This window comes from Trachymyrmex septentrionalis, unplaced genomic scaffold, assembly GCF_001594115.1.
Source record: "Trachymyrmex septentrionalis isolate Tsep2-gDNA-1 unplaced genomic scaffold, Tsep1.0 scaffold38, whole genome shotgun sequence".
NCBI lineage: Eukaryota > Metazoa > Arthropoda > Insecta > Hymenoptera > Formicidae > Trachymyrmex > Trachymyrmex septentrionalis.
Genome location: NW_017305547.1, coordinates 119,290 through 129,074, shown reverse-complemented (window position 1 = coordinate 129,074; position 9,785 = coordinate 119,290). Strand labels below are relative to the sequence as shown.

Here is a 9,785-nt window from a genome sequence, read left to right as displayed (position 1 = left end):
AAATATATATAATTTTTTTTAGAGAATATGTAATTATTGTATTTTATATTTAATTAAATAATTGACACAAAATTAGATACTTACAAAAATAATATTTTCAAAATTGCATGATTATTTTTAGCAAACTGCATGCGTTCATATAGTAATTATTTTTTAAAGTAATGATTATTTTTTTAGTCTGTTTTAACGGATTTTAATTTATTTGTTACAGAATCATCGTAGCGACATTGCAAATATAACTCCACTGTTGCGCATCGGGTCGGTGAGTGATAAATCAACATTTTTATTGAGGTAACGGATGTATGTACTAATTTTATTAATATATTACGTACATACTTGAATACATATATGCATAGATTTGATAACGATATATGGTCACATATATGTATAGCATTGCACATACATCCGTTTCTTTAAAATGAACAAATTAAAATTGATTGATATTGTGTTGTTATTTAGATAAATTTGGTTATGCCTGATTCTTTAGTGAATCTTATAGATCTAAATTTCTAAAAATTAGCGTTAAAAAATAGCGAAATTTTAGAAAACTAAACATGAAGGGGAAATTAAGCGAGATAATATGATTAAGTTTGAACTTATAACAAGAGCATTGATTACTTTATTCGCACAATTGTAAACTTACATACACTGCATGTTACTTAGAGCCTATGTATATTAAAACTAAATGATTAATATATACAGAATCATACAAAACAGATCCTCAGAGAACAAAATTTTGTCGGTGTGTAATTCTTTCCACACATCTCTCCTTTTCTTTTTTTCATGAATTATTGCGCCTTTAGCAGGCAGTTATATAAATAATGATAAATTCTTCAGTATTTTCTGTACACGTCTCGAGAACGACGGAAGTGTGCCAAAGATCGACAGTTTTCTGCATGCGATTCTCGACATCGAGAAAGACAAAGCAGCGGCGATGGAATTACAAGCTATCGCATAGACACTCTGTTGATAGTAATTCCGTTTCTGTTGGAAACGGTCTCATAATGTCCGGATTTGCCGTACATTCTTCTTGAATGGCCACCGTATTTGTTACGAATACATATCAATTTATATAACACGATATCAATCCTACTTATCTCTTATTTCATTTATTTAATCTTATTTATTTAATAATTACAAAATAAATTTAGCGCACAGAAAAAAATGTTACGCACAACTGAAAAAAAAAATTGCCACAACTGGAAATAATCATAATTTTCAATACATCTGGTTGTGATAACCGTAAGATAGATGCATTTTTCTTTATAGTCATAACCGTTAAAATATGCCAATCTTACAGTTATCGCATTTGTATTACAGTTCTTGTAACCAAAAAATGTATTGTGGGTGACTTTTGATCGTGGCCATTATTTTCCGTATGTATACATTGTACATCTTAATAAATTTTCGATTTACTATCTATAGTATATTTTAAAATAGTTTTAAGTAATTAACTCTTTGTGGACAGACGACTCCGTTTGGAGTTGGTCATTCTTTTATTTCATAAATTGCTTGCTGAATTTTATGAAGTTTGGCTTATAGGATAATTTGATAAAGCTCTATTTGAATTAAGGTTAAAATTAAAAAATTCAAAATAATGAATTTAATATAAAAAACGGAATTTCAAAAAAAGTAATTTGATTATTATTAAATTCTTAGAAAGTTTTTAATTCCGAAGTAACATCAAGTTTCCAATTTCGCCAAAGTGTAGTATAATATTAAAAAATAGGTATTGATTTCCAAACTGACTTTTAAACTCTGATTTTGAACATTGTGACATTAGAACCTCCTTTATGGAGATTACTGTCTTTTTAAAAATTTAATATTTTTAGGTTATATTCAAACTCAGAAATATTAAGAATCTTCTAAAATCAAGTTGTAAACAATAATCAGATTATTTTTTTGAAATTTAAATTTTAGAATTCTGAGATCCAGGATCGAATTCGGTATTTTCTTTGGAAAGTAAAGTCTTCATTAAGTTACTTTATTAGAAAGCTCCGATTCTCAAAGGATTAAAATTAGTTGATTTCATAAAGTTGTTATTTAACATCACAGATTCAAACATGAATGGGATAATTCGCATTTTACACTGCCACTGTAAAAAAATTACATGTAAAATTACAACAATTATAATAAATAATTTTAAGACTCATTATTAAATATGTATCTTTATATAGATATACCTAAAGTCACAACTTACAAATAACATTATTTTTTTCATAGCAATTAAACAATTCTAACATGACATTTAAAAATTTTGAAAATATGTAGAAGTCAAGCAAGAACAGGATTTCAACACAATAATGAAGTATACATTATGGTGTGCACCACTTCAGTACAGTGTAGCGTCTACACGCAACTGGTGCGGTGCGAGGCTATCCCAAACGAAAACGTCAAAGTGACTCTTAGAATTAGGAATGTGCGATTTGGAGATATATCGCAAGTGCCGCGATTCTTTTTTCTTGAATCGTAGTACGATATACAATTAGAGTTTTATCACGGTAGAATCGTGATTTTACCATGGTTTTACTCGTGGACTCGCGTGCGATATAAAATCGTATCTTTTAGCAATGAATGCATCTTTTGTACCCACGCCGAATCAATTTTAGTTTTATTTACAATTTTTAATAAAAAATAAAAGTTTTACTGATACTTTTATATGATATAATAAATGTAACAATTTTTATATATTTATATGTACATTGTTAGATATCAAAGAAGTAATAGCAACCCAATCTCTTGAGTTAAATAATTTCCTTATTTTTAACTTCTATATATGTGTCAAAATTAATCTATTTCTGTAATTAGTTTCAAAGTAAATGAAGTTCATCTTAACATATGCACTTAGTTAATAATAAACTAAGTTTGATACCAGTTTTGATACAAATTTAATACATTTTCGTGAGTTAAATTGATTAACTTCATTGTTTTAGTTAAAAAATGACATATTGAGTAGAAGTAATGGTGATCTACGGAAATGATTAAAAATAATTTAAACTATATGTAATTTGATATTATGAATTTAATAATGTACGAAATTACATACAATTGAAAAAATATTGTATAATATCGCGATGGCGTTCACTGCGATTTTTAAGGAAGATTGCATCGCGATGCACAATTTTTAAAATCGCACGTTTCTGTATACTTACTAATGCGTGGCAAAATTTTAAAGACTGGTATATCTCCATCATCTCTCCACCAGATTGTCTTAAACATTTGTTTAAGAAGAAAATTGGCCGCTTTGCGGCAAAATAAACTGCAGAACTGTCTCTGTCCGCTGTCTTCTTCGTCATGTGCAAGTTGAGGGTGAACAGTAGTCAGTCGTTCCGAACAGAGAACATATCCACATGTTCTTCTTCTCGCTCTTTCGTCTATTGCAACTTCCATATGGGTTTTGCTTATGAATCTTAACTATAAAAGCAATAAATAAGTTAATGAAAAAAAGAAATTGAAAAGTTAAATTTGTTTTATTTCATGATTTCGAGTTAACTTTTTTTTAAATTAAATTTAAAAAATGAGTTAAAAAGTTAACTTTTTTAACTAACAAAGGAAGACTCATATATATATTTCATGGATTTTGAGCTTTAGTATAATTATTCTGGGGCATCAAAAAAAAATAATCCCTGTAAAGCAGAATTTTAAATATACTATTAAATTACACTTCTACGTATTTTTCGAGAATTTTAGCTCGGGAAAAAAAGCTTGGGAAAATCCATAAATATCGGTATATTTTATATAAAATATCGTACAATAAATTCAGGGAAGTAGGAATCTACTGTAGACTAGTCTACGCTGTAGTTAGTGCGTTAATATAATAATAGATATTTAATTTCTATTGTCTCTTCTCGATTAAGATATTTACTTTCGTACGCGCTTCGACTTGATTTAAGTCATTCTCAATGAGATTTATAAATAAAATATAAAACTATCCTAAAATCTGTGCAATCCTGGTGCCAACCATCTACCTTAAATGCAATGCTTCCTTGTGTTCTATCATGATTAGTCAATCTGATAAAAAAATAGAAAGCTGCCACTAGATAGGCCATAAAACATTACGAATTTAGTAATAATGTCTATGGTAAGATTGTAAGATTGTATTACTGTAGACTCCTATTTCCCTGAATTTACAGTACATTGTTTTGTTAAATATTGAGGAGTCTGATTCTCTCTCTCTCTATTATATTTGATATATAAAATATGTCAACTTTTTATATAATTATATAGAATTATACATGAAACATTTTTTTCTCGGGAGGTGATGACGGATCGCTTTCAAACCTCTTATTCTTTGTTTAAACGTAAACAAAATACTATTTAAAATTATTTAAAATTAGAAAAATACATCTCTGACGGACACGAATGTATAAGCATATAATTCAAATATAGAATCCGAATAACGGCAATTAGTTAACCTGATGTTAACTCTTAAAAAATCAAGTTAAAAGTTAATAGTCATCGATAAAATATAACTAAGTAAAGTTAAAAAGTTAAAAGTTTAAAATGTAACTAAATGCAGTTAAATTAACTTTTTAACTTAACATTATCAAACCTTGCAGAAACAATATTTGTTAGTGCATTTACATTTTTCAGGAGCCAGTTAGGACGTATGTGCAATTTTACAAGTTCCTCGAATGCGAAAAGAGTGTGCCGCTTGCAAAGTTTTTTTTTTTTATTCAGGTTCGTCTGTTCGATAGTATATTCACGAGAATAGCGACAACGCCATGGTGACCGAAGCTTAACACAAGTTCTGATTTGTCGCGTGCTCGGTGGCAGACACTCGCACTCGTGCCTGTGAAAGAAAACTTTTGATTACGTCTGTTCACAATCGCGCAGGTTAATGGCGCGCAAATGTGGCAACGTCGCACTATCAATAATATAAAAGTCTATTTAAATAGGTTATCATAAATAGGAAAAATCCCTTGCAAAATGCATAGGGTACAATGTCAAATCGATTGTAACCTCACCATAACTTCCGTGTAACCTTCTATCTACCATCATACGAATCCTGAACACCCTGAACTGAACGTGATATATGCAAGAAGTGCGATGTTGCCACAGGGTTTACTGATCGCCCCGTTCATTCGCTTCCGTATGTCGAATAAAATCGAAAATTGCATTTTTTTCATGATTCTATTTTTCAAACTAAATGGTCTAAAATTATGGAATTTTTTTACAATATGCGTTTTAAGTTCCTCTATCACATATTCATTTTTTGTCTCATTACTAATTTAGGCCCTACAAAAATTACCGCGACATTTTCATGAATTTTGTAGAGGCCACATGTATAAAATGTGCAGTTTTTAATTGGTTATCTCAATATTGAAATGATAAATCTCAATTATAATTGCACAAGCGTGTCAACGTCGTTTAGTACAATATATTATTTTAAATTCAAGTAATTCTAAGTACGTTTGGCAATGTAAATCTGAGATGTGAGCTAGCAGATAGCGAGTTTGATCACGTAATCTTCGAGCAATCCGAATGTCAAGAATTAATTCCAAACGCTACAAAGCTGCAAACTGTCCTTTATGGTTAGATTATAAAATAAAATTGTTTATTTTTACGAATAAATAAAAAATATCCTATTAATTGACAATTTTTTTCGCTTTAATAGAAACTGATAATAGTCTTATATACTAAAAATAGATTGTTACACGTGAATGCAGACACATACGTAAGGTGTGTTTTCTTAAAAGTAATGATCTATTGTATTTTTAGTACAGCGAAAGAAATTAATGATGCGGCTTGTAACAAAATTAAATGTTTTGTTACTAACGCATTTAATTTTTACACTAGAGGTGAAAATAAAATTCTTTTCGATATATTTATATTTTCGATTCTCAGAACAAAACCTTAATCATTTATTTTTATTGGGCGTGAAACAAAACGTACAGCGTTTGCTTCTGGTTTTGTAACTGGGTTGAAACTTCTCGAGTTTTGTCTTGCGTGCCCTGAATTCATCCATTTTTGATACCAACAAGAGGACTTACCTAAAATGATGATCTTCCGGTGGGCACAGCGCACAGGGGACGCCCTGAGGACCAGTGTTCTTTGAACATTGTTCTAAGAACATACTCGTGGCGTATTCCTCATAAGACATTTTATTATAATACAATATGTGTTCCTCAATCATTCGTCTCCTGGTTCTTAACATTATCGCAGTGTTATTCGTTTATGTATTCACGACGATATACCAGATAATACGTGATAAAGTAATTCGCAATTATGAGTTCCTTAAAATAAATTACAAAATAACTTTTCTATTTCGCGTACTGTTACAAACGAGACCACGTGGAGTAATGAGGAGACCAAATTCAAGGTTCATGAAATGTCTTGAAATACGATATAAGAAAACCTATGCAAAATTCATGAATCACAGATGTGATTTTGTTACCACCTCGCACCTTGCGGGAAAAGTTGGAAGTACTGACTACAAGTGATCACAGGTATATACAAGTGATAACATGTATGTATTTACTACATACATACTACTACATACATACATACATACATACGTGTGACCTATATGACCACGTAATAGTCAACTTTATAATAGCCCACAAGGCGTGATAGCACTAAAATTATCTGCCGGATTTCCCGGCAAGAGTTTTCGAGCATCTGTTCTTTCGTTGTTTCGAGCGCACTTTCAGACCTTGAGTTTGATCTCCTTATATACTCCTTATATACTCCGTGTATCTCCGTGTAACCCCGAAACGCGCCATAATATGTAAGGTATTAAAAAGGTTCGATAACTGTTTTTTGACCGAACTTTATTCAACGATGATACAAGCAAGCTTATATGGACTAAGTCGGAGATGTGTTACTAGCAGCTTACGAGAATAGATTAATTCGATCAGAACTAGAGGGATCTTCACTACAATAAAAGAGGTCGAGATTTCGATAAATTTTAACCAATAACGTGAGATTTTCTAATATCAAAAATATGGGTGATGGAGATGAAAGAAACTAAGATATGTGAGTGTCAACGACTCACGATCACTCCGATTAAGGGTGAATCATAAGATAAAGGGTGTCCCAAAATTAACGCAAGATTTGAATTAAATAGAAAACACAGTTTTTAGTCTTTTGATTGTTATTTTTTTATTGAATCATAAAGTACATAGGATAGGGTTATTTGTGGAATAACACATCGGACAAATGGCCTCCACGGTTTGCATGCACATGCGCACTCGTTTGTCGAAATTTTCCATGACCATTTTGCATAAATGTGGCTGAATTTCGTTGATACAGCGTTGAATCTCCTCCTTTAATGCACGGGTGGTTGTGGGCTTGTTGACATAGACCTGTGATTTCAAATAACCCCATAAAAAGAAATCTAATGGTGTTAAATCACACGATCTAGGGGGCCAATTCTGAGGCCATCAAGGTGAAAATGTGCTTCATCGCTTAGGATGATTTTGCTCGAAAAATATTGTTCAATAATGAACGCACGTTGTTCTATTGTGTAACGCTCCATTTTCACTAACCCTAAACTGTCAGCTGTTAAATTGTTTTTTGTTTTGGGTTGCCAACACTTTACTGCACAAATGGCGGCAAATTCCAATCTTGCGTTAATTTTGGGACACTCTTTATCTGTAAAACTGAAAATTCAAGACGGATCTTAAGGATAGATAAAAAAAAAGATTAAAAAATAGGTGAAAGCAGATAAGTAGCAAAAAACAAGATTTACTAGGAATATTTAGAAAAAAAATGTGTAGCAAAATTTTATGTTAAAAACGTAACGTTAACAAAAGTGACACGTAATAGTACTTGTACTCAGTAGAGGTTATTGGAGCTTAACTTCTTAAAGTGCCTTTTATGGGCGTTAAACATTGTATAAAAAAATTAATAAATAATTAAAATAATCAGAACTCTTCGGGAAGCGGTAGAATATACATTCAGAACTGTATAAAAAGTACCATAAAACTAACAGAACTCTTTAAAACAGCGTTTCATCTTCGTTCTCGTAAAGATTATTTTTTAGGGAAAAAAGTTATTTAAAAATCAAAATAACAATGTTAAGCGTCAGAAGTATAGAACTATGTACATTTTTTTGAATTCTATAAGAAACTGTAGCTGGAATCTTCTTTAGATAAAGTTAAGGTGCATTCACATACAAGCGTCAAGCAGCGGAAGCAGCAACCGATTAACGAGGCGATTTTTTGCAGTTACGAAAAAATATTTTTTACACTATTCGTATCGCCTAGCTGATTAGTTGCCGTTTCCGCTGTTTGATGCTTGCATGTAAATGAACCTTTAGCGCTGTGTGAACCTGGCGTCTCATTTTAAATTTTTGATTTCTCGGCTTTTGGCCGAAACTATTTATTTATTCTATATAAAACTGTAGAACTAAATGTTATTTCATCGAGAATAAGAATAGAAGATATTATTGGGAGAAATTAATCAAGTATATATAGGAGGTATTTTACGTATTCGAATTTACGTATTTCGAGCTTGATATTTCCTGAGATTTTCTCTCTGAAGATATGATTTTATTTAACTCTGAAATAAAATTAAAAGTAGAATATATCGAAATAATTGATGCACTACTATTTTTGGATGCTATAATTGTCTATGTGAACTCGATATCGATCTCTTTTCGAGATGATTTTAATATTACAGTTCTTTCTTCTCAAAATTGTTAATATAGTCCTGCTTCAACGGACTGAATTTGAAGGATCTCCTATATCGTATCAATAATATGTATCTTTCACATTATTCCCTTATGACTCCCTCTAAGGATACCGGAGATCCGCATTGATGCAGGATACTGTAGATTGTAGTAAGATGTGCTGCGTCTTTAATCACTGATCCAAGTGGCGATACACAATGTAAAGTCCAAAGGAAGAAACGTTGACTGTTCGCGGACTAAATTCTTGCCCGAATCTCACGGTTGCGTGTTGGCGCCGGGATAGTCAGTATAAACTTAGAATGTAGACTTAGGGCCACTTTAAGTTTGCCATAATCGGCCGATTACAATAATAGGCGAATCTTATAGCATTTTCTCTTGACTGCACTATCGTCCATCAGTGCAACACTTAGACAATGTACCATATTTCCATGGTTGGGTGGTAAGAGAACTCATACCGTGTTTTCATGGCTACGATATAGTTCAAATTTTATACACGAAGTGGGATTTTGCTATACCGTCTCACATAGGGATGGTGAAGACTCAGTGTGACATTTTTATAAAATTTCAAAATATGTAGAAGTCAAGCGGGAACAGGATTCAACACAATAATGAAGTATACGTCATGGTGTGCACGACTTCAGTACAGTGTAGCGTCTGCACACAACTGATGCAGTGCGAGGCTATCCCTAGCGAAAACGCCAAAGTGACCCTTAGAATTAGGAATGTGCGATTTGGCGATATATCGCAAGTGCCGCGATTCTTTTTTCTTGAATCGTAGTACGATATACAATTAGAGTTTTATCACGGTGGAATCGTGATTCCACCATGGTTTTGCTCGTGGAATCGCGTGCGATATAAAATCGCATCAGCGATATAAAATCGTATCTGTTTTTAGCAATGAATGCATTTTTTGTGTCCACGCCGAATCAATTTTAATTTTATTTACATTTTTAATAAAAAATAAAAGTTTTACTGATACTTTTTATATAATATAATAAATGTAACAATTTTTATACGAGGTCTGTTCTAAAAGTATCGCGAATTTTGTGTTTTTTCAAAAATTATTTATTTATTCATGAATATCTATTTTGTCCCCTTCAAAGTAATCCCCATCAGATATTATACACTTGTGCCAACGTTTTTTCCAATC

At 31.6% G+C, this 9,785-nt stretch overlaps 2 protein-coding genes across 2 annotated transcripts in view; both read right to left on the bottom strand.

Moving 5' to 3' along the window:
* Positions 1-6,212, bottom strand: part of LOC108750879 (RNA polymerase II subunit B1 CTD phosphatase Rpap2) — a 16,892-nt gene extending 10,680 nt beyond the window's left edge. Inside the window, exon 1 of the mRNA XM_018490709.1 lies at positions 6,198-6,212. The gene's annotated coding sequence lies outside the window, so the exon portion shown is untranslated. The remainder of the gene's footprint in view (positions 1-6,197) is intronic.
* Positions 3,076-6,181, bottom strand: LOC108750894 (RNA polymerase II subunit B1 CTD phosphatase Rpap2-like). Its single transcript, XM_018490733.1, has 3 exons — positions 5,994-6,181; positions 4,585-4,792; positions 3,076-3,414 (listed from the first exon to the last, which is right to left on the bottom strand). Exons 1-3 carry the CDS (start codon positions 6,155-6,157, stop codon positions 3,094-3,096), a joined length of 693 nt encoding a protein of 230 aa, XP_018346235.1. The 5' UTR covers positions 6,158-6,181; the 3' UTR covers positions 3,076-3,093.
* Positions 6,213-9,785: the final 3,573 nt, after the last annotated feature.

Coding starts and splice junctions, on each gene's coding strand:
- LOC108750894 (XM_018490733.1), bottom strand. CDS start 6,157: ATGTTAAGAACCAGGAGACGAATGATTGAGGAACACATATTGTATTAT. Junction 4,793..5,993: donor CCGGAAGATCATCATTTTAG/GTAAGTCCTCTT, acceptor TTTCTTTCACAG/GCACGAGTGCGAGTGTCTGC. Junction 3,415..4,584: donor CTAACTGGCTCCTGAAAAAT/GTAAATGCACTA, acceptor TTGCTTTTATAG/TTAAGATTCATAAGCAAAAC.